Source organism: Elephas maximus, chromosome 15 (genome assembly GCF_024166365.1).
Source record: "Elephas maximus indicus isolate mEleMax1 chromosome 15, mEleMax1 primary haplotype, whole genome shotgun sequence".
Lineage (NCBI taxonomy): Eukaryota > Metazoa > Chordata > Mammalia > Proboscidea > Elephantidae > Elephas > Elephas maximus.
The window spans coordinates 44,143,969-44,169,989 of record NC_064833.1 but is presented as its reverse complement, the minus strand read 5'-3'; the positions used below and the strand labels follow the sequence as shown (position 1 = coordinate 44,169,989).

General features: G+C 38.7%; 1 protein-coding gene across 1 annotated transcript in view; it reads left to right on the top strand.

Moving 5' to 3' along the window:
- The window catches only part of LAPTM4B (lysosomal protein transmembrane 4 beta), a 65,533-nt gene that overhangs the window by 25,226 nt on the left and 14,286 nt on the right, over positions 1-26,021 (top strand). The window contains exons 3-6 of the mRNA XM_049853972.1: positions 7,672-7,745; positions 8,104-8,226; positions 11,832-11,930; positions 15,694-15,789. Of these exons, the coding sequence (XP_049709929.1) occupies positions 7,672-7,745; positions 8,104-8,226; positions 11,832-11,930; positions 15,694-15,789 (392 nt within the window). The remainder of the gene's footprint in view (positions 1-7,671; positions 7,746-8,103; positions 8,227-11,831; positions 11,931-15,693; positions 15,790-26,021) is intronic.

Here is a 26,021-nt window from a genome sequence, read left to right as displayed (position 1 = left end):
GAGGAATCAAAGATGCTCCTATTTTCTAGCTCGAATAAATGACCTGTGTCTTTATGAGGTGAGGAGGTGGGGATGGGTTGATCAGGAAGGGGTAACCTGCCTGGGGCGGTGGGGGGGGGCGGAATTAAACTTTGATATAAGGGAATTATCTTAGCGTAGTTGTTAGGAGTATAAACTCTGAAGCCAGAATCTCTGTTTGAATCCTGACCCTACTGCATGTCCTAAATGAGCTAACATTGAGCTAGTTACCTTTGTGTGCTTTAGTTTCCCTCTGGAAGAGTGGGATAATTATAGTGTCCACCTCATAGTGCAGTTGTGAGGATGGATGAGTTAGTATGTGGAAAGTACTTAGAATGAAGTCTGGCCCTAATTAAGTGATCAGTAAACTTAGCTGTTTTATGATCCATTATTATTTAGATATGTTATGGTTGAAACATGTGAGCTGTCTTAAGTGGAGAAGTTAAAATGTAGCCAGATGTGAGAGTCTGTGGCCTAGAGGAGAAGTCTGGGCTGAGATATAAATTTAAGGACATCAGCCTAAAAATGGCATTCTTGTTAGGAAAAGAGTGAAGACAAAAGGGCAGTGGCCCGGGACTTAATCCTGAAGGAGCCCCGACGTTAAGAAGTCAGGTGGAGGAGCCTGAGAACGACTGAAAGTGAAATCAGTGGAAAACCACGAGACACTTTATATGCATCATCTTCCTTCTACCATTGTTTCATGATAGATATTAAGTTGGGGCATTCTATTATCCTGAGCCCTAGTGTCGCAGTGATTACGAGCTCAGCTGCTAACCAAAAGGCTGGCAGTTCGAATCCACCCACGGCTCCTTGGAAACCTTATAGGGCAGTTATACTCTGTCCTATAGGGTCACTATGAATTGGAATCAACTTGATGGCAACAGGTTTGGTTTGGGACCTTGCCAGACTGAGACATGACTCCTGCTCTAACATTCTCTCTGTTCTGAATAACGCTGTTGCTGTTATGAACTCTTGCAGAAAGGGTAATGAGTTCCATTAATATTAAATTAATATCCCTCTGCTTTCCTTCCCCTGAGTTTAAAGACTATGTAAGCTATAAATACAATGTTTGGTTGACATTTAAAAATAAATTCTCATTGTCTTTAGTAGTAGGATTTCTTTTCTGAGGTAATTGAGGTTAAAAAAAAAAGTTTTAAATGAGACAGCTATGGCTGTGTCTGAATCGAATAGTAACACTACATGCCTCATCCTAACTGCCGGAGATTACATTGGGTAATGACTGTCTGACAATATAGGCTTAATTAGCTGCTGTCAGAGGCTTGCTCGTACTTAAGACTTTAAAATACTAATTGTCTTGTAAGCCTGGATATTGTAATACACTGGGTATTAATTCTGGTGCATTTGAGGTTTCTCTCATATTTTATATATTGAAATGGATTGAATGAATAGTTTATAATTACTTTTAGGACTGTCCATCTATCATTTAAATTACATAGTTCAAAAGGTATGGAAGAGTAGATATTCACTTGAGGGAATCTTTTTTTATTTTTAACTTCTTTTCTCTTATATTTTCTTCTGATACATTTTCAGCTCTTTTCTTTAATAAGTTAATAGGTCAGAGGTCATTGTATGACAAAACTTTCCATATTTAACTCACATGTGGATAGAATCGAATAGTCCTGAAGATAGATACAATCGACTGCTTTAAATCATGAGAATTGTGGAAGTTAATATAGCAATTTTAAGTTGATATCTTTTTGGAATGGTAGCCACCATCTGAAGATTTTATCCAGGATGGAGCAGGATCCTTAACTCTTCCATGTGATCTTTTCCTAAAATGTTCTAGTAGAAGAAAGCCAAATTCTTACTATTTAAAACAAATTGAGGCATATAGGAGAATCCACTGGCATAAAGAAAGAAAATATTAAAATTTCTCTCTATTTTTAGCCCTTTTTCTGTTTTTGCATATACTTTATCAAACACAAAATATATAATAGTACGTGTGTATAATTTGTAAATGAATGTATTTTTTATGTCATCAGAAAAGACAGTAGTAAAGAATGGGGAAGTTCATAGATTGGAGGAGACTGAGGAGACACAGCGATTAAATCATTGTGGATTCTGGAACAGAAAAAGGACATTAGGGGAGAAACCTGGTGAAATCCAAATAAGATATATAGTTTAATTGATAGTATTATAGCAATGTTAACGTCCAGTTTTGATAATTCCACTATGCTGCCATTGGGTGCTGTTGAGTCTGCTCTAACTCGTAGCTACACCATGTAGGAGAATAGAACTGCCCCATAGGGTTTTCTTGGCTGTAGTCTTTATGGCAGCAGATAACCAGATCTTTCTACCGCAGGGCCCCTGGGTGGGTTTGAACTGCCACCATTTCGGCTAGCAGCCAAGTGCTTAACTGTTTGCGCCACCAGGGCTCCTTCGTACGATCGTTAGGTAAATTGTTAACATTGGGGGAAGCAAGTATACATGAATGCTATTATTCTTGCAACTTTCTTGTAAGCCTAATATTTCGAAATAAAAATTAAAGAAAAATAGTTGTCTACTGAATTAGACGATTGAAGAATAATGGATTGAAAAACGTGTGGCATATTGTATTATATATTTATAACTTTGAGTAGAAGTAGTGAATGAAGCAGCTAAGACCTCATGGAATTTTACTGGTGAAATTTTAATGGTTTGGCGATGAACTGTAACAGGAAGGGCCAGTGGCATGCACAGTGCCAAGTAACAGGTCATCCTAATTAATTACTGTTTAAAATTAATCAACATATTTATCTTTCTACTCAAACTTACTTTTATTCACTGGGCAGGCACACCTGGCCTGAGGAAGCAGATAGCCAGAAAAGTAATCAAGAATTGATGGTTACTTACATGTGATCACTGATTTAGGATAAAGACACTACTACATTCATAGGAAAAGGATGGTCTTTTCAACAGGTGGTTCTGGGTCAAATCAATAAGAAAAAGATATTTCACAAAAGATGATAACCATATGGCCAGTAAGCATGGGGTCCTGACTGTAGTAGAGATTGAGCCTAGGTTTTCTGTTTGCCCTTTGTGACTTTGAAGGCTTTGTAATTTGCTAGCAGTAGCTGCTAGTTATCTTGTTGTTGTGAATTTGGCTGAAGATGGTTTTCCTCCAGACTTAATGCTAAGAATATATACCCCAAACATGCATTGTTTTCATATACTGTAGTGCTGGAAACTTGGGGGAAAATCTAGATAGAAGGATAACTTAGGAATAAGCTAATAAGATGCTGCTGCTGTTTATTAGGTACCGTCGAATAGGTTCCAACTCAGACCGACCCTATGTACAACACAACAGAACACTGCCCGATCCTGTGCCACTCTCAGGATCATTGTTAGGCCTGAGCCCATTGTCACAGCCACTGTGTCAATCTATCTCATTGAGGGTCTTCCTCTTTTACACTGACCCTTTCCTGTACCAAGCATGGTGAAATAGATGTAATAACACAAAGTAAGACGTAGGAACATAAATTAGCTAGTTAGCTAGTTACAAGTTTTAGGGGAAGGAAACAAATCTAAGTAATAAAGAGAAAGTAGAATGAGGAATAAATTATTTAAAGGAAAGGTATTTCATTCCTTTATATACTGATATTATTTCAATGACTAATCGACTGAGTATCAGGAAACATTTGCGAATTGTGCCTTTTGTGGCCGGTGGTGTAGTTTTTCTTGGGATCCTTTTCAAATTAGAACTGTATTGTTAAGGTAGGAATTTAATTTAGGAAACCGTATGATGGCAAGGTACCCTGACACGGGGCTGGAGGGGCTACTCTGCACAGAATAAGTAAAGGATGTTCTTATCACAGACCAGCACTATTACTAGTAGTAAAAATTCCTGTATTGTTATTCGAACCATTTTTTTATTTGCCCTTTGATATAATTAAAATGAATGAATCTTAATGCCTTAAAATAACTCCTATACTTGCTTGTTGTTCCAAAGGAGTTTGACATTTGCTATAGCCTACTTTTTTTTTTTATAGCCTACTGGGAGATGAAGTATATATTAGCCTGTATTATCTTACCTGCTTATTGTTTTGATTTACACTTTGGTTTTCTCTAGACTGTTTCACATGGCTTGTGGTATATTCAGATAACATTTATAGAGAATTTTGAAAATTTCCTTAAGTCAGATTTACATTTTTATGGTAAAATAATAGGATACTTTATGACCTTCCTTTCAACTGCACCTTTTACATTTCTCTGAATTTTACATTCTTTGAAAAAAGTGCCCCAAACCGAAAAAAACCAAACCCATTGCCATTGAGTCAATTTTGACTCGTGGCAACCCTAGAGAGTTTCCAAGGCCGTAAATCTTTATGGAAACAGACTGCCACATCTTTCTCCCGTAAAGCAGATTTGGCAGTCTGGTGGGTTCAAACTGCTGACCTTTTGGTTAGTAGCCAACTGTTTTAGAAAAAAGGTCCAAATTTAAAAAAAAAAAAAAATGTTTTTTTAAGTGATTAGATGAGATTCCATTCTTGAGTATTTGTTGTTTTTTTTTTTAAATAGGAATGTAATTCTCATTAAGGTTATTCTTTTCATAGGTTATACTTATGTATTTATTTTTTACATTTATTTTTCAGTAAAGCCTTGAGTTAGTTTATATTTGCTTTTTAAGACCTATGAACTAGTCAGAATATCCTGTAATGTTCTGGCTTCTACAAAATGTTAGATTTTATTCTTATTTTAAAACAGACGTATAGAATTTGGAAGCTGGAGAAAGGGACAAAGAATAAAATGAAAACTTCTGTCTGAGTTCAAGTTTCAGAGATGCTGCAAACTCAGCCTGATACCCTCGTGGCTCCATATGCAAATGGCAGCGCTAGACTGCATCTGTGTTCACTTACATATGGGTGCGTGTAAACAGAGACTTTCCCTTGGCATTTAAGGACTTAAGTCTCCTGGCCTTAGTTTTTGCATGTAAAATGCATTCAAATTTATTTCCCCCTATTGATCTCACAAGAATACATGAGCCGGAAGTGTAGATGAAATTTTTTCTTCACTCAACAATAGTGAAAAGCTAAGGTAATTTAACATTATTAAACTTATAGACAATAGAATATGTATGTATCCTCAAAGAAATCAAGATCTTTTAAGTACTGATTAGCACTTAGTCATCATCTGATGCTCTCATACCCTGTATTTTCAAGAGTCATCAGCACTGATGTGAATTTGTGGTTTATTAACTGAGGTTTTGATAGGACTTGTGTTAATCTGTAGACCAGTTTGAGGAACCTCCGTTTTTTAAGACGACAAACGGCCTTTGTTGATATATCTGAATTTCTGTCCTGGGATGTGCCTTCACCCTGAGTTTCAGTTGTGTTTTAAATGCTCTCCCCTTCCCTCTTCCCTGAAGCAGGGGATGTAGAGAGGGTGGTTCTCAAACTAGACTGTTTTCCTTTCTCCCTTTGGAGAAACACTCTTATGTGCTGAAAGTAGCAGCCTGGGTTGGTTCATTGGTTAGTATTCAAAGCTTAACCAGAAGCAGCACAGTTCAGTAGAGAAGGTCAGAAATTTGAAGTTACTGAGCAGGATTAGTTTTGAGCAGGATTGATCATAGTTCAGCCTTTTGATGGGAGTGCCATCTAAGCAACTTACATAACCTCTGAGCGCTAGTTTCTTAATCTGTTCAACGTGTGAACAATAATATTTACCACAGAGCTAGAAAGACTAAATGAGTTATCCACGAAAATGCCTTGGAAACCCCCAGGTACTATACAGATACATTACTGTGAGGGTTTTTGTGCTGTCTTAGCCTAGCAATGGAGCTCTGGCGGCACAGTGGTTGAGAGCTCCACTGCTAACCAAAAGGTCAGCAGTTCGAATCCACCACCAGCTCCTTGGAAACGCTATGGAGGCAGTTCTGCTCTGTCCTGTAGGGCCGCAAATGAGTCAGAATCAACTCGACGGTAATGGATAAGCCTAGTAATAACTCCAGACTTTGCCTTTATAAAGCCAGCCATACTTCTAATTAGAATCTCCTGAAGATATGGCAACATGACTTCCTGAGTAAATGTTCAGTTAGTAGCTACCGGCATTGTTCTAGATCATGCTGTCCAATAGAAATATAAGGCAAGCAAATATGTAATTTAAAATTTTCAAGTAGCCATATTAAAAAATGAAAAGAAACAGGTGAGATTAATTTTAGTAATATATTTTATTTAACTCAGTGTATTCAAAATATTATCAATATAAAAATATTAATGGGATGGTTCACTCTTTTTGTACTAAGTCTTTGATATCTGGAGTGTATTTTACAGCACTTCTTAATTCAGATTGGCTGCATTTTAAGTGCTCTATGCTTTAGCAGCAGGTTTGGTTTTTTTTGGTTTATAACCATGTGTCGCTACTGGTTACCATGGTGGACGCCTATCACCTTCTAGACATTGGGGTTATAATAGTGAACAAGATATAGAAAGTCCTGTTCCTGGGTGGTGCAAACAGTTAAGTGCTTGGCTGCTAACCAGAAGGTTGGTGGTTTGAGTCCACCAGAGGCACCTCAGAAGGAAGGCCCAGTGGTCTACTTCTGAAAAATCTGCCATTGAAGACCCTGTGAAACACAGTTCTATTCTTACACACGTGGAGTCTGGATCGACTAGGTGGCAACTGGTTTTCTGGTTTCCCTCAAGAAAAATCATTTCAGCAGAGGGAGAGACAGTGAACAAGTAACAAATCCCAGCAGTGATATGTGCTGTATAGAAGATACAACAGTAATTTTTTAGGAGGGCTACCTTAGCTAGAATACTTGGGAAAGATCTCTCTAAAGTGTTGACATTGAGCTGAGACGTGAATAATTCAAAAGGGGGAGCTAGCCAGGCAAAAATATGAGAGAAGTTCTTCTAGTCAGTGGCAACTGCAAACACAGAGCTCTAAAAGGGATGATTTTTCTGTGTTCAATGAACCAAATGGTTCAGCTGGATTATAGCAGCAAGAAAGTGTGGGACAGGATAAAATGAGATTGGAGAGGTAGGCAGGCTGTAGAACAAGCAGGACTTAACAGCTGCTTCAATTGCAATGGTAAGAAGTTGAGATCTTATTTTAAGTGAGATAGGAAGCCAGTGGGGAGGGTTTTAATTAGGGGCACAAGACACACTTGAGGTTCTAAAATACAAATTAGGAACCTGTATGTTAAAAGGGAAACCCTGGTGGTGTAGTGGTTAAGAGGTCAGTTGCTAACCAAAAGGTCAGCAGTTCGAATCTACCAGGTGCTCCTTGGAAACCCTATGGGGGGAAGTTCTACTCGGAATCAACTTGATGGCAATGGGTTTTTTTTTTTTTTTTTTTTTTGGATAAAAGAATACTTCATTTATTATTCACATAACTCAGTGGACCAGAAGACCAAAATTTTTTTAAATGTCTATAACTGGTGTCTCTTTCCTGTTTTTTAAATAAACTTACGTGCATTATCAGTCTCTTCTTATCTATAGACATGTGTATGATTTAGGGAGAACATCTTCTGTGTACTTTATTCCCATTAACTGTCATCTTCTCAAATTCCCAAAAAGACTTTGGCAGCTTACTTTGTATAAAGTTCTCATTTATGCTTGATTGATGACCAAAATGCCTTTAAGGAGAGACTCAAAAAATGCTTCAGCAGTGGATCTGCTGCTGATTGTCTCTTTTGTGTTTTTTCCCTTTTGGCAGACATGTGCATTGCTATTTTAATTTCTCTTCTCATGATCCTGATTTGTGCAATGGCTACTTACGGTGCATACAAGGTAAGCGGCTTTGAAATAAGTGCTGCGCCTCTTCTGAGTCCCTTACACATGTGATCCTTTGGCCTATTTGGCGTAACTACAAAATAATGATTCTCAGTTTGCCGATATTATTTTGGGAAGTTTAAATCTCTGATTAATATTATGTGGTGCTAGGGGAACCATTATTATAGTCTCAGAAATGTTCATTGAAACCTACTTGTTGGCTACTTGTATTTGGCATGCCAGTTGTTATCAATTATTGGTTAATGAATTTCTATTGATCGTTTTGTATCAGATTAAGAAAAGATTTCTTTGAATTCAACAAAATAGTGTTTTGTGATATTGAACATATTCATGTTCTGTTTTCTCTTCTGTTTAGCAACATGCTGCCTGGATCATCCCGTTCTTCTGTTACCAGATATTTGATTTTGCCCTAAATACGTTGGTTGCTGTCACTGTGCTTGTTTATCCAAACTCCATTCAGGAATACATACGGCAGCTGGTATGTGGCCTTCCAGATTATTGCTTGTCTTCATGAGGGAACCATGGTTAAGTTAGGGATCTAGAGATAGAGACAGACAGACAGATAGACACACACACACATATTAATTTGTGGATTTTTAACTTGAATGTTGTTAGCTGCCATCAAGTCCACCCCCACTCATGACCACCACTCATGCACAGTGGAATAAAACAATGCCTGGTCTTGCACATTCCCATGATTGGTTGTGAATCAGACCGTTGTGTTCCATGGAGTTTTCATTGGCTGATTTTCAGAAGGAGGTTGCCAGGCCTTCCTTCCTGGCATGTTTTAGTCTGGAAGTTCCACTGAAGCCTACCCAGCGTCATAGCAACAGATAAGCCTCTAATACATAAGGTGCATTGGCCAGGAATTCAACCTGGGTCTCCTACATGGAAAGTGAGAATTCTACCACCAAACCACCAATGTTCTCTGGGTTTTTAACTTGCATCTGAGTTACCAATTAGAGATTTTTTAATGTTATCTTGAAAATATGTTTTTTTCTTAACAATTCTTTTTTTTGGAAAGTATAACTCCTTGAACTTTAGATAGATAAGTTGATGGCAATGATGGTGGCTACCTAAAATATGAGCTAGTTACTAAATGTCTTCTTTGGTAAAATGAAATTTGTTTAGATGTCAGCCAAGGATAGCTTTTTGCCTCCACCATTACGTGGGAGAAGTGGAACTCTTTATACGCTGGTTCCCGAAATTATTTGACCGTAAAACCTCTTTCTTCCCCGGGCATCTGCCATCCTCTTAGACGTACTTTGTAACCACATGTGCGCATACCAGCAGCTGGGTATTAAGAAGCTTGTGGCAGTTAGGAGTTAGAATACTTCTGTGCCTTTACATTTTTTTGACGTTTGTTTTTAAAATTACGAGTGTACCTTAAAATTTAAATTCTATAAAATCTTAAAATGTTTTAAATGGTGAGATTGTTGACTCTTTGGAGGTTTAAATAGTAGTTTATAAACAAGGGAAAATGAGAGAGATTTTTGTGGGATGGGAGAGTTGAGGCCAGGGGATTTAATGTGGCAATGGAAGCTGAAAGGTTCAGTGGAAATGAGAGCAGTGGAGAAAATGTGGGGGGAGAAGTTTGCCATCTTGATGGCAGTTAGGCCCAGTTCACGTCACTGGTACCCAGCACACCTACCACAAAGAGCATCTAATGTTTTGCTGCTTGAAAGTATCTCAGTGGTCATTGCTGTTATTGTCGTTCTTGGTATTAATGGCTTCTCTTTGTTTTAGAAAACAGGTCCATGTTTTTGTATAGTGTTGTGAAAATTTTTGTGTATTTCCCATGAGCTAATTTTATATGTTATCTCTTGTGATACAGTGAAAGCAATGATGAAAGGAGCACTGGTGGTACAATGGTTAAGAACTTGGCTGCTAACTGAAAGGTCAAGGCACAAACCCTCCAGACACTCCACGGGAGAGAAGACCTGACGATCTGCTCCCATAAAGATTACAGCTTAGGAAACCCTGTGGGGCAGCTCTGCTCTGTTGCATGGGGTCTCTATGAGTTGGTACAGTGTTTCTGCCTGATGGGGTTTACATATGGTGAGCAGGTTGAGGGAGTTACCTCTCTCTTTAAGGGCTTGTGTTTTTACTCTGTAACAATGATCAGCACTGGGCTTCTAAAATCATCCTGGAAGTATGGAGGAAACATGATCTCAGCACAGAGTGCCATATGAGGGACTTGGAAAAGATGGTGTTGATTAACAAGATATTAATACAAGCCATATGGCAGCCTGTGACTATTTGAATAATATACTGTGTGGTACATTCTGTATATAGCAAATTTACTAGAGTATAAGGGCTAATATGCAGGAAAAGCATTTAAAACACTCGGAATACTATATAGACTTTCTGTTGTGTGCCATGGTTTTCAGTAATTCTACAATCATTTGCTTTAGACCTCCAAACAAAAAAAAAACTAAACCTGTTGCCGTCGAGTCAATTCCGACTCATAGCGACCCTATAGGACAGAATAGAACTGCTCCATAGGATTTCCAAGGAGCAGCTGATGGATTTGAACTGCTGACCTTTTGGTTAGCAGCCATAGTACACCGTAGCTCTTAACCACTGCACCACCTGGGCTCCTTTAGACCTCCAGTAGTATAGTAACATTGGTTGTGGTGGTGTTCTGTGCCATTGAGTCAATTCCAACCCTTAGTGACTGCATGTGACAGAGTAGAACTTCTCCATAGGGTTTCCTAGGCTGTGACCTTTACGGGAGCAGATTGCCAGATCTTTTCACCCGTGGAGTGGCTGGTGGGTTTTAAACTCTACCTTTTGGTTAGCAGGGGAGCTCTTCTTAACCATTGCTCCACCAGAGCTCTTTTCATCAACGCTAGTGACAGTAATTATAATACCGGTTAAAAAAAATCACCATCCGCTTATAATTTGTAATTACAAACCATGTAAGTGAATAGTTTTTGTATGTTGTGCTTAAAGATCAGCCTGGGCTAAAAGAGCAAGACTTGCAGGTTATTACGATGCCTCAGAGACAGCAGCAAGTAGGAATGTTAAAGTTCCACTGATAGTGAGGCCCTTGTTGACAAACTGAGATATGATGGGTCTGGGAAGACAATTATCTGTGAAGCCTGGGAGAAAGCACCCACTGAATTTTAATACCTGTTCTGATAAGCGGACAATGATCTGTTTATGTGGAGTCCTGTAAAATGCAATTAATGTTAGTCATGCATATGTTTTTATAAGTTTCCATTGGACATGGAAACCGTATTCACTTTTCTGGGGGAAAAGAGTGTAGGCATAGTTGTGGAAAGGGTCCCATATTTCCACATTAATCCCTACTTCTTTTACAAGAGACACAAAACAATACGATTTCTTGCTCTTGTGACCAGCAACTGTGTTATTTTATTCGCAGCCTTTAAAATCAACAGTACAAAAAACCCTTCCAGGGTTCAAGGGAAAGGACCAGTTTCATGAAAGTGGCTTTTATTTCTTAAGTATTTTGCCCAAAGTGAAAGGAGACTGAAAACCATTACATGGTGCTCATCCTGGGAGTGGGAGCCAAGCGTTTGAGTCACGAGTTTCTCCGTGTCCTACCTTAACATTTGAAGCTTCTTCATTATGTCTCAGGATACTGTTAATATAGAATCCCAGTGCATAGTGTTGAGTGTTGAGGAAGAGAGAAAGAGGTAGAAGGTGACTGCAGCATGCCGGGCTGCCTTTTGTCCACATGTATCTAGGCTGGTTAAATGCATACCCTGTATAGCATGGTTCAGACCTTGCAGAAAATCTAAATACCAGAGGTATGCAGAATATCCCCAGATACTGACTTCTAACTGTGTATAGTAGGGGGCAGAGTTATGTTTTCAGGTCTTGCTCATGACTACCATTTATTTTTCTTTTCAGGAGTTGTTACCTGAGTGATGAACAGATTAGTGTCCCCATTGCACCGTTTGTAGCTTTTTTCATTCATAGAGATAGTTTAGAAATTTTGTATTGGTTCTAAATAATAACTGCCTGCTTTCTGATAAGTATGTCTGCATTACTGCAGAAGGAATATAATCTTGAACGATTAATGAGATTTGCTAATAAGGCACTTTTCTTTTGCAGCCTCCTAATTTCCCCTACAGAGAGGATATCATGTCAGTGAATCCTACCTGTTTGGTCCTTATTATTCTTCTGTTTATCAGCATTATCTTGGCTCTTAAGGTAAGCATGAAGATTTTACCTGTAGTCTAAATATTGTTAAATGTATTCCTGAATGCCGAAGTAGTAAGCAGATTTCAGTCAGTTCATTGTCTTGGTTTAGATATCTGAACTGCTTTTTGATTTCCTAACATTGTAGTTCCTTCTGTTGTCTATATTAGAAATGAATACTAACCAGAATTCCACAAATCAGTCAAGGGTTATTCCAAAAACTACTTGGATAGGAATAAATGAATTGTTCATAGTACATCTCTTTTCATACACATTACGTAATATGTATCATATGCTGTGTCAGACATTAAAATATCTCCGTATACATTCTTTTGTATTTTTTTCCATTTTTTTATAGTAGTAAAATATATGTAACATAAGATTTGCCATTTTAACCACTTTTAATGTACAGTTCAGTGGCGTTAATTACACTCACAGCGTTGTGGAACCATCACCGCTGTCTATTTCTAAAATTTGTTATCAGCCCAAACAGAAACTCAGGACATCTTCAGTAGTGACTCCCTACTCCCCCATCTCCTGGTAACCTCTAATCTACCTTCTGTCTCCATGCATTGCCTAGTCTAGGTATTTCACAAAAATGGAATCATGCAGTATTTGTCCTTTTACGTTTAGCCTGTTTCACTTAGCCTAATGTTTTCAAGGTTCATCCATGCTGTACCATGTATCAGAATTTCATTTCTCTTCAGGGCTGAATAGTATTTCTGTAATTTGCTTTTACAATGTAATATTCTCTTATCTGAATATCATTCTATTCTGAATATCCTTCTATGTCAATTATTTATATGGCTGCATAGTGAGTGGTCCATCATAGATTTATCATTACTTGGTAAATTGCCTACTAAGTTGGACACGGAGACAATTTTTGCTTTTCCCTGTATTAGTGCTTCAGTGAATGTACTTAAATACATGTTTTCACACTTACATGTTTATTTCCATAAGGTACATTTCTTAAAATATCTATTCAAGATTACAGAAATGTCAAATAAGAAATAAGGTCACCGAAATAAATGATTGGGTTTTTAGAGACAACGGGCAGAGGCTTTCCTCCTGTTGGAGTGCTTAGTAAGTGAATGTGTGTGGTGTTGCAAGAGGTCCTGGAGAACACTGACTGGGGGGTCTATGAAGCCCTGGCCACCAGGTCCTTGCCTTTTGTTTGCTGTTGAGTCTTTCAATTATAGATTTGTTGTTTTAGAGGCCGTATGTTAAAGCATTCAGTGTCCACTGCTGAAATAATGGCTGAATAATCTTACATAACACGTAACTAATATGCCTAAGCATACCTTTTCCATTCGTATTGAAATTCTCAAAAAATCTTGGGCTTTTTAAAATAAAGATGCAATATTGTAATTGAGATAACCGAAAGTTTGATTAAATTGAAATATATTGTGCGCGTTGTTTAAGAAACACACCCTTCCATCTTTCTCTTTCTCGTTGATGATTCACGGTTTCAGATGATTGCCATTCAAGGAACATTTTATAAAAAGGCATTATACATTTTTATCTTAACATCAGAAATTTGAATGTGAGAAATAATCATCATGAGGTATGAATGTAGCTTAAGCCAGCCTTCTGCGTATAAGAATGTTTTACTTTACTCTCCCAAAAAATGTTGACATGCGCCTCTTCTGTTTTGAGTGTTATCTTTTTTTTAAAAAGAGCTTTGTTGAGATATAATTCACATGCCATAAAATCCATTCATTTGAAGCATACAACTCAGTGGTTTCTAGTGTATCCATAGAGTTATACAATCACAACTCTCTGGTTGCACAATCTAATTTTAGAACATTTTTATCACTCCACAGAGAAACCCGTTAGTAGTCACTCCCCCTTCACCCCACCCCATCTTCAGCCCTACGAAACCACGAATCTCATTTCTCTCTCTATAGATTTGCGTGTTGTGGACACTTCATATAAAAAATCATACATGTTCTACCGTGGCTGACTTATTTCATGTAGCGTAATATTTAGGGTTCATCCACGTCATAGCACGTATCAGAACTTTCTCTTTATGGCTGAGTACTATTCCATTGTATGGGTATACCACATTTTATTTATTCATTCATTAGTTGGTGAACATTCGGGTTGTTTCCACCTTTTGGCTTTTATAAATAATTCTGCTATGATCCGTGTACATGTTTTTATGTGTTTATATGTTTTGAATTTTCTGGGGTATACATACACCTAGGAGTGGGATTGCTGGGTCATATGATAACCGTGTGTTTAAGCTTTTGAGGAACTGCTGGACTATTTTCCAAAGTGGCTGTACCATTTTACATTCCTACCAGCAATGTATAAGGGTTCCAATTTCTCCACATCCTTAAACTTCTTTTAATCAAAGAATTATAAAGTCGGAAAGAGATTTTTTAGATCATTTCATTCTTATCCAGTTAGAAATGATTGGACTGAAAGTGCAGAAAGCTTATAGTTGAAGCATCTCCCATGAATTCCTGCTTTATTTCCAGCGTGTCTTTATGTTGGGCATTAATTTTAAATATCTTCTTTGGAGTTATTGCTTTTATTGTGAAAATGGAAATGTTTTAGGGAATTTTGTTTACTGTGAAGCAAACTTATGTGCTGTGAACCGTTTTTAAAAAATCGACTTGTCTAATAAAATCACAGATAATCATGTAGGATAAAAATTCTCAAGTCAGGTTAAAATATGGCAAGAAATGGGTTTGAGTTTGATTGTACTGTGAATGGGGGGGCAGTTAATATTTGTGGTGATTGCTCATTCTAACTACCTTTTCTTAAGAATTTCTTATTCTATTCTTAGACCCTCCTATCTCCAAACCCACCACCGCCACCTTCAGGGGTGTGTATATATATATACATGTATGTGTGTGTGTATATATATATATATACATGTAGCGCTTTAAGTGAAAGTTTACAAATCAAGTCAGTCTCTCATACAAAAATTTATATACACCTTGCCATATACTCCTAGTTGCTCTCCTCCTAATGAGACAGCACACTACTTCCCTCCACTGTCAGTTTTCGTGTCCATTCGGCCAGCCTCAGACGCCCTCTGCCCTCTCATCTCCCCTCCAGACAGGAGCTTCCCCCATAGTCTCATGTGCCTACTTGATCCAAGAAGCTTACTCTTCACCAGTATCCTTTTCTGTCTCATAGTCCAGTCCAATCCCTGTCTGAAGAGCTGGCTTTGGGAATGGTTCCTGTCTTGGGCTAACAGAAGGTCTGGGGACCATGAACTCCGGCGTCCTTCTAGTCTCAGTCAGACCATTAAGTCTGATTTTTTTACGAGAATTTGAGGTCTGCATCCCACTGCCCTCCTGCTCCCTCAGGGGTTCTCTGTTGTGTTCCCTGTCAGGGCAGTCATCGATTGTGGCCGGGCACCATCTAGTTCTTCTGGTCTCAGGCTGATGTAGTCTCTGGTTTGTATGGTACTTTCTGTCTCTTGGGCTCATAGCTATCGTGTGACCTTGGTGTTCTTCATTCTCCTTTGATCCAGGTGGGTTGAGACCAATTGATACATCTTAGATGGCTGCTTGCTAGCATTTAAGACCTCTGAGGTATATTTTTATATCATAGAACAAGGCTGCAGTAGCACCCTTGGCTGGAAGGTTACCATACCCAACATTTGTAATTTTAAGGGCTTTTGGTTTAGTAGAGTTAGTGTATGCATCCACAATTTATATAAATAAAAGTTTTATAATATGTCTCGATCTATGGTGGCATTTTAAATCACCTGAAGTTTGAAGATTAAAAATCTTAATAATCACTACTCAACTTTCAGGGTTACCTGATTAGCTGCGTTTGGAACTGCTACCGATACATCAATGGAAGAAACTCCTCTGACGTCTTGGTTTATGTCACCAGCAATGACACTACGGTAGGTGTGATACCACTTAACCTGGAGATCTCTCCACTCCTCTGCTGTATGGTGGCCTCTGAATGTTTCTGGTGTTTGCTACACTGGTTTGACGTAGACTCAGGACTTTTATCGTTGTTGAGACCTACCTGTGAGCTACTTAGTCCTCAAAGGAGTCATAGTTGAATGAAATGGGTTTCGTTTTCCTTATAGGGTATTAAAATCTAGATGATCCATATTCTTGTTTATTTTTAAAAAATATTGCAGAAGGTAATATATGCATCTTACCCATATTTATGTATTTTCAACCTTAATGATTAAACCATGGTGTACAAATCTAGATATCAATTCTGCATTATTATGACAATATTGCTCTCTACGTGTGAAATTAAACCTAGTAATGTGATTTTATAGGTAGATACTTAAGAGGGGTAGAGGCTGCTATGTCTTTAAACCTTGCCTTGCTTATGAAAACCTTAGGTAATTTAGGTGATCCCTGGTGTCTACTAGTTGTCTATACGTAAAAATTTTTAACCTACCAAATACGGTCTTGGAAAATGTACCTTCACTGGAAGGGTCCTTGAAATCGTTTGTACTTGTTGTAAATTATCTTGAAACTGCCTGGATTATGGTAAAGATAAAAGTCTAAGTCCTCTTGGTATTAAACTACATGTGTCTTCATCATCTTGGTATTCAGCACCATGCCTGAAGCAGTGCTCGTTAGAAGTGCTCTGTGAGCAGTTAATGAAGTGGATGGAGATGAATGACATGAACATATGGGATGAGTTGAAATGGATAGGACTGGACGGGATAGAATGGGTGAGATAAATATGAATGTCATGTCATGTCTAAACTAGCACAGAGTTACAGAGTTTTAAAAGTTTCTGGTGACTCGTTCACTGTGTGACCTTACTGAAATAATTTAACTTGCCCCTGACTTGACTTTCTTGTGTGTATAAAATGGGAATAAAACAGTTTCATACTTTATTAATTATATGAATGCAGCCTGGTATTACTAAGAACTATCTAGGATTTCTGAGAGAAAATATGTTGTGAATAGTTTTCCTAAGTGTTCACCAAACATTTGTTGAATTGGATTACAAATGCATAAGCTATGTTTCAAGATTGGACTGTGGCATGATCAGAGGCACAAAAACCAGCACACCCAGTGCTGAGGCAGCACTTTTTGGGGGTCTGCAGACTCCTATGTAATGATTACAGTAAACACATTGTCTTAGTCATCTAGTGCTGCTATTAACAGAAATACCACAAGAGGATGGCTCTCACAAAGAAGTTTATTCTTTTACAGTCCAGTAGGCTAGAAGTCCGAATTCAGGGTGCCAGCTCCAGGGGAAGGCTTTCTCTCTCTGTCTGCCCTGGAGGAAGACCCTTGTCACCAGTCTTCCCTTGGTCTGGGAGCATCTCAGTGCAGGAACCTCAGGCTCAAAGGATATGCTCTGCTCCCAGTGCTGCTTTCTTGGTGGTATGAGGCCCCCATGTCTCTTTGCTTGCTTCTCTCTTTTATATCTCAAAAGAGATTGGCTTAAGACACCATTTATCTTATAGATCTTATCAATATAACTGCCACTAATCCATCTCATTACATCACAGTGATAGAATTTACAACACATAGGGAAATCACATCAGATGACAAAATGGTAGGCAATCATACAATACCGGGAATAATGACCTAGCCAAGTTGACAGATATTTTTGAGGACATAGTTCAATCCATGACACATGTGTTTTACTTAACTCTTTAAAGAATTGTTCTTGGGTCAGTGAATCTCTTTAGAGACTGTTCAAAACTCTCATAATTTTGGTGAAATTCCTGGCTTAAAGAATTTTCCCTTCTCTTTGAGTTGTTGGATATTTAGTTGTCTATAAATTTCTACTTTGTATTAAAAAACAAAACTACCAAAAAAAAAACCCCGAAAAACTCAGAGTACAATTATTGTCCAGCTGCACTAATGGAAAAGCTAAACCGAGTTTGAGGAAAATAAAATTGCTAAAAGAAGCAAAGTACATCAGAACCTCATCCTAAATATCAGGGAGAATAGGGCTTACAAAACTATAATCTAGTTTTGTCATTTGTCCTGATCTGCATAACTACATAAAGAACCTCATAGCATGTAATAGTGTGTTTCTCTTTTGTCCATGTCTTTATTGGGAGTCCACATTGACATAATAACATGTTGTACCTTTTACTTCCTATCAAATATTAGGCCAGGTGGCTTTTCTCCCAGGCCAAGTAGTACCAGCTTCACCTCTGAAAAGGTAGTGGGGCTCTTATTGGTAGAAAGTAAATGTGTGTGTGTAAGTGTTTTCCCTTTCTCTTAAACGGTACACATATTAGTAGCCAGATACGTACTTTCCCAAATTCTGCTGAGGGAGGACAGATAAGAGTTATTAATTAGATGTTGGAGATCATTTTGTGGATTTTTTTCTTCTCCAGTTTTCCAACTCAACCAAACTAAAAACCTTCAAAGGGACTGCCTAGAGCAGAAGGTCATAACTCTCTCAGTTCATAAAGCCTTAGGGTCTTAGTGATTTTTTTTTTTTTTCCACAGCACCCTTAGGTCAAAAGGAATACCTACCTGTTTAGTTTAAGTATTCAGGTCCCAACAAGTTAATAGAAATAGTAAGTGCAGTATCTTAAATTTACAATATCTCAGGGTGCCACTTTGAGTTAGTTGCAGCACCCAAGGCCTCAGCACACAGTCTGGGAGCCCTTGCAGGGATGTGCCATGCCTTTCTGAACTGTAGAATTCACATTCAGTACAATCTTTGTGCTACATATTACATAATACCACATTCTTACCACTCTACTCCCATCCAAATTTGACTTTAAGGGAAAAAACATTAAAACACTAAACATGAAAGAGGCCTCAGATAAGTAAAGCATTACAGAAGAAGAAGTAGGAGGCCTCATGCTTCCCAATCTCGGAACCTATTATACAGCCACAGTAGTCAAAACAGCCTGGTACTGGTACGGAGATAGATAGACCAATGGAACAGAACCGAGAACGCAGAAGTAAACCCATCCATTTATGGATAGTTGATCTTCGACAAAGGGTCAAAATCCATTAAATGAGGAAGAGATAGTCACTTTAACAAACGGTGCTGGCAAAACTGAATATCCATTTGCAGAAAAATGAAACAGGATCCTTACCTCACATCATACACAAAAATGAACTCAAGATAGATTGAAGACCTGAGTGTAATACCTAAAACTATAAAGATCATGGAAGAAAAAATGGGGGACCCTAATTTGTGGCATAAACAGGCTATCAAACATAACTAAAAATGCACAGACAGAAGAAGATGAACTAGACGACTGGGACCTCCTAAAAATAAAATACTTAACGTGCATCAAAAGAATTTGCCGGTAGCCTAAAAAGAGAGGCCACAGACCGGGAAAAAATTTTTGGCGATGACATACCTGACAAAGGACTAATCTCTAAAATTTATAGAAAACTTCAACACCCCAACAACAAAAAGACAAACAAAGCAACTAAAAAATGGGCAAAGGACATGAACAGACACTTCACTGGAGAAGACATTCAGGTGGCCAACAAATACGTGAAGAGATGCTGACTATCATTGGCTATTAAAAAAAAAAAAAACAAAAACAAACCCGTTGCCGTTGAGTTGATTCCAACTCATAGCGATCCTATAGGACAGAGTAGAACTGCCCCATACGGCTTCCAAGGAGTGCCTGGTGGATTCGAACTACCGACCTTTTGGCTAGTAGCCATAGCTCTTAACCACTGTGCTACCAGGGTTTCCATCATTAGCCGTTAAAAAAACTACAATGAAGTACTATCTCACCCTAGTGAGATAATACTTAAAAAAGAAAATAGCAAGTGTTGGCGAGGTTGTAGGCAGATTGGAACTCTCATACACTGCTGGTGGAAATGTAAAATGGTACAACCACTGTGGAAAACAGTATGATGCTTCCTTAAAAAGCAAGAAATAGAAATACCTTATGATCCAGCAGTCCCACTACTAGGTATATATCCTAGAGAAATAAGAGCTGTGGCGTGAGTGGACATATGCACACCCACGTTCATTGCAGCATTATTCACAATAACAAAAAGATGGAAACAACCTAAGTGCCCAGTGGTGGATGAATGGATAAACAAACTGTGGGACATCCACACAATGGAATACTGTGCAATGGTAGCAGATAACGAATCCATGAAACATCTCACAGCATGGATGCCTCTGGAGGACATTATGCTGAGTGAAATAAGTCAATCACAAAAAGACAAATATTGCATAAGTCCACTATTATAAAAATATCAAGAAAAGGTTTACACACAGAAAGAAACATTCTTTGGTGATTACCGGGAATGGGAGGGGGAAGGAGGGGAAATCACTAAGTATATAGTAGACACATATTAACTCTGGTGAAGGGAAAGACAAAACACAATATGGGGGAAGTCAACACAGTGTGACCAAGGCAAAGGAAGACACCGAGGTATGCAAGAGTAATAAGCAACAATGGTAAGCTCTATTACATATACAATCCTTCAACAACAGTGATAATAGTAATTTATAAGTAGATATATAGGCAATATGTAAGCTGAGCAGGTGTGGAATGGTGCATGGGAGTATACCCATGAGCATGTATAGGTTTGGCAGTAGACATTTCTACATATTTTTATATACTGGGAATATATACATGTATATAATAGAGTACACAGGGTGCATAGTCATGAAAACCTCTTACCATAACCACCACTTCGTGGGACTGAAGCACTAGACTTGAGGGATTAGGCCCATAGTTTTGGAGGACATCTAGGTCAGTAGGCATAACATAGGCCATAAAGACAATGTTCTATATCCTACCTTGGTAAGTAGTGACTGGGATCTTCAAAGCTTGTGAGCAGCCATCTAAGATACAACTATTGGTCTCTTCCCATTGGGACCAAAGAAGGATGAAGAAAACAAAAGACTCAAGGAAACAGTCGAAAGGACTAACAAACTACGTAATCCACAGCCTCCACTAGCCTGAGACCAGAAGAATTAGATGTGCCCAGCTACCACTACTGACCGCTCTGACGGGGCCACAATAGAAGGTCCGGGGCAGAGTGGGAGAACAAAGTGGAACAAAATTAAAATTCATAAAAACAGTCAGATTCAGTGGTCAGGTGGAACCCCTGAGACTATGGCCCCTGGATACCTTTCAAAGTTGGAACTGAACCCACTCCAAGAGAGCACCTCTCAGCAAAACAATAGACCTGTAAAGAGAACAGTAACCCCCGTGAGGAAGATGCACCTTAGACCATTCAACCATACAAGACCAAAAGGGCAGCATTTGCCCAAAAGCAAAGTTCAGAAGGCAGGAAGGGGCAGGAAAGCCAGACAAATGGACATGGGAAACCCAGGGAGGATAGGGGGAGAGTACTGGCACATTGAGGGGATTGCAACCAATGTCACAAAACAAGCTGTGTATAAATTGTTGAATGGGAAACTCATTTGCTCTGTAAACTTTCACCTAAACCACAATAAAATGTTCAAAAAAACCCCACTAAACATGTAGATTATAGAAACAGATTTTCTTCACATTAAATTTTATACAAATTGAGATGTTTAAAAATGTTTTAATCTATGCAACCTTGTTTTGTTAATACTAAAACTAATAAAGACTAGAATCATGGTAGTATCCAGTATTTTGTTAAATCTGAAAGTAGGGAACATAATTCCTTTGGAATTAGGGCACCATAAAAGAGTCAGATTAATGTTCAGCCAAAATGGGGTCTGAAATACTGATTCCAGATAAAAGGGTCATAGCCTTGGGTAATGTAGGAAAATTCTTAGCTATTTAGGGATAAATAGAACAATTTTAAACTTCATGGAATATTACCCCATGTCATATTGTAGGTGCTAATCCAGTTTAAGAGTTATCTACAAGCTCTTTTGTTTTGACTTCAAAAAGTATTTTGTTGTGTGGGACCTATCTTTTGAGTCTGTGGCTGCTCGAAAAACACAGTCAAGAGTAAAGGCCAGGATATCTCCCCTACAGCTATTTCCCAATAGATTTCTCATTGAGGTGCTTGAGATTAATCAAGGCTGACCTTGGGCGGGGGTAGGGTGGCGTGGGGTGTGATTTAGTAATGGTCTCAATGACTAAGAAATCTCAAAAACCAAACCCACTGCCATTGAGTCTGTTGCAATTCCTTGCGACACTCTAGGAGAGGGTAGACCTGCCCCCATGGGGTTTCCAAGGCTGTAATCTTTATGGAAGCAGACTGCCACATCTTTCTACCGTGGAGTAGCTGGTAGGTTTGAACAGCTGACCTTTCCGTGAGCACAAACAGGACTCCTTGACCTTAAGGGGGAAAAAAAAAACCCATTGCCGTTGAGTCGATTCCAACTCATAGTGATCCTGTAGGGTTTCCAAGGAGTGACAGGTAGATTCAAACTGCTGACCTTTTGGTTAGCAGCAGAGCTCTGACTTTAAGAAATAGTGCATTAAAATTCCACTGTTTTTTTTAAATCAAGGAGTTCATTACTTCCTAGGTATAAATTGGATTTTAGGAACAAGTTCTGTACTGTATAGTATGAGTTTTGTTCATTTTTTTTTCCTCTACTTTTTTTTTTTTTTTTTTTACTATGGAAAGGCAAAAAGGGAGGGAATGACCTAAATTGACAGCAAGAGAGATTTTTAGTTAGACTTCAGAAGTTTCTTTTTCCCTGAGAAACTAGAATGTTACCAAAATGAATGTATAGCAGTCATTTTTTAAGATTCTGTAGAGAAGTCATAACTAACTTTCTGAAATGTTTTTGAGGAAGGCTTTGCCTGATAGGTGGTTACTAGGCTGGCTCTTGAGATCTTTTCAGTCCTGGACATTTCAGATTCATGTATATGAAAAGTATCTCACAAAGAAAACAAACCTTTCACTATGGTTCTCTGCCTAAATGAACCAAAGGATCCAGGAGACAGTGAAAGGAAGGGAGGAGAAAGAATATTTTCCAAGAATGGGACTAAAAGAGTTGACAAACTTCTAACCCAACCCGTTACCGTCGAGCTAATTCCGACTCATAGCAACCATATAGGACACAGTACAACTGCCCCATAGGGTTTCCAAGGAGTGCCTGGTGGATTCGAACCACCAGCCTTTTGATTAGCAGCCAGGTTCTCAACCACTCCACCACCAGGCCTCCAACAGAGTTCTAGAGGGTTTGAAACTCTAGCCTTTGATTCATTGGCCTTGAAGCTTCTGACCTATTACTGCTGGGTGCCGTCAAGTCGATTTTCAGCTCGTAGTGACTCCATGTGTGACACAGTGGAACCGCCCCATAAGGTTTTTTTGGCTGTAATCTTTAGGGAGACAGATTGTCAGGTCTTTCTCCCAAGGAGCAACTTGGTGGGTTCAACTACCAGCGAAGTGCTTAACCATTGTGCCTGCAGGGCTCCTTGTCTGACCCATTAAGTACTGTAATATAAAAAAAAAATAAAAGGGAGATATTATTTATAATGTCTCAATTTTAGGTATCTCTTTTTCCCTCTTTAATAGTTTGTGTGACCTGTCTAGGCTTTTTTTTTTTTTTTAAACTTTGAAAGACCAAGGCCAATATCACAGATTGATATAAAATTCAGTATTTCCATAGTCAGGGTTAGAGATGATGTTGACAGTCTGATTCAGGACAGTAATAGAGGGAATGAAAAGAGAGGAAAGACTTGAGAGGGCTGTAGGACTTAGAAATGATAGTTGATAATTGAGGGGACGTGGGATGAGAAGATCGTCAAGTATTCTGTTGTGTGCAACCATAACGTAAAATCAGGGTAGGGCAAGATCTTAAAAGTTACCTGGTCAGCCACCTTTTTGTGCTTTCATCTCTTTGGCAGCGTTCCCACATGTCATTCAGCTCAGCTTCTCTCTCCATTGATACACTTTCCTCTTCTATAGCTTTTGTGTTACAGGCTCCACCCTATCCCAAACACACTGTGGTCACCACTGCCAGGTTCTGTGCCAAGTGCATTACATATATTAACTCTTGTAATCTCGTAAGAGTCCTTCAAGTTGGTTCTATGAATCCCTGAGTTACAAGCTGGTAGATTGAGTCACCAAGTGGGTAACTTCCCAAGATCGTGTGGCCAGTAAGTAGCAGGAGCCAGGATTATAGCCTCAGCAGCGTGGCTCCCATCTTTGTTCTTCCTCAACTTCCTTGCAGACTATGGTCTATTTAGGCTCTTCACGCCGTCAGTGCTTGGCATGTATGTGACCTGGATGAGGAATGAAGCAGGAAAACAATTCCTTTAGACAATTCTTCTCAAGTAAAGTCACAGACTTTAGAAGCAGTGGGACTTTTTTTTTTTTTTTTGCTTGCTTTTGCCTTGGTGGCACAGTGGAAGGGAAGGGAGGAGTGATTTAGAAGAGTGGAAGAAAAGGGAACAAAAAAGGCAGCTACTTTGTTGAAAGTTGTGCCAAATAGTCCTGCTTCCTGTAATTCAGTCCCATGCGTTTTCCTGATATAGTCTTCATAGGTACACATGGCTTCATATATGCTTACCTGTTGATCCTAATATAAAAGCATCGTGTGTGAGATTGGACTGACCTTCCCCTGAGATCTCCTCTTGAAAGCTTTGCCTCTGCTGTAATACACGTTACACGGCTCAGGCTGCCAGCGTGTGGCATTAACTCGGCTCGTATTTCTTTCCTGCTGTGTGATATTCTTACATCAATGAAATATACATTTTTAAAAATATCCTGGCCTGCTAGAAATTATCTGACAGACATAACCTTCCAGTTGTTTCATCTCAGAGCAACTTTGGAGAAACCTGTATGTGCACTTTGAAATGTTAAGAGACATTGGGGTGGGGGTTCTCAGCATTTCACGAGAGAGGGCACCCGGAGCAGTCAAATCAGAATATAGATATTGGAAACCTAAAAGTTCTGGAAGAACATTTCAAATAAACTCAATTTTCGTTGTCAACCATTTTACTTTAAAACATACCCAGAACTTGACTTCTTATTTAATCACATATGCCCAAAATGGAGTCCATATTGATTTTACCCTAGGGACAAATGAGGTATTCACTTTTATTTTTAACATTATAGGAAATGTTTCTGGAAATATAATTTTAAAAAATGAATAAAATGTTCATGCAGCATTGTTTTTAACGGCATAATTATCCAATCTAATTATCTAATAATTGGGGAATGGTTAGATTAAATAAGGGTATATCTACTTGTAAAATGTCTTTGTTGCCGTAAAAATTGTTGTAAACAGCATGGGTATAGAAGATAAGCTTATGTTTTAAAAAGCAGAATATGGACGTTTGTATGTGGTTACAGCTATGAAAAAACTACGCTTATGGACACAGATTGGATTGTAACAAAATTGAGCAATTGATTTGTTGGGGACAAGAAGTAGGAGATATTCCTCCCTTATCGTTAATGTGAGGGAGGGCTGCAGGGAAGTTTATGAGAGCCCGAGATCTCAGAGACTAACAGGTTCTGCTGGCACCCTCCCACGTTTCCAGCTGAAGTCCTGAGGCAGCCGTTGAGCTGAGCATGGCAGGTGTTGGTAGCCCCTAAAATGGTGCGTCAAGTCCTGAAGGAAATATGTACAGTAGGTGGCGTAGCACATTAAGGCTTGGGGGACACGGAGAATAAGCAGCTGGGATGCCTTTGTTAGGGTTACTGGGGTGGTAGTCCACACTTTGTACTTCTTTTTCCTCAGTATTTAAATATCTAATATTTACTTAAATATTAGATGTTTAAATGCTCAGAACCATGTTAACATTCAATTTGGACTGCTATATTATTTTTGTGTTTCCTGTCCAAATATCCCACCAGTGAGAATTTCTTGACCCAATTTGAAGATGTGAAGTACAAATTTTATATTATAAATATAATCTATATAAAAATTTGAGCAGCTTCTCTGCTGAGAACTAAGGGGAATATAGATTTTCTCCTATAATATCAAGTGAGGACAACTTAGTAGTTTTGCAATGAATCGAGGATAAAATCTACTTCTACCATATTGGCTTTTGGAAACAAGTCCTTTCTATAGATGAAGAGAGTTCCTCACTGGAATCTCTCAATCATTTATTTTTTTTCCCCCATCTCCTGGTATATTAGATTCACTGACTGTAAGATGTCACCAGTTGGTAATTGCACCTCTAATTGTAGTGGTTAAGTGCTATGGCTGCTAGCCAAAAAGTCAGCAGTTCAAATCCACCAGGCACTCCTTGGAAACTCTATGGGGCAGTTCTGCTCCGTTGTGTAAGGTCGCTAT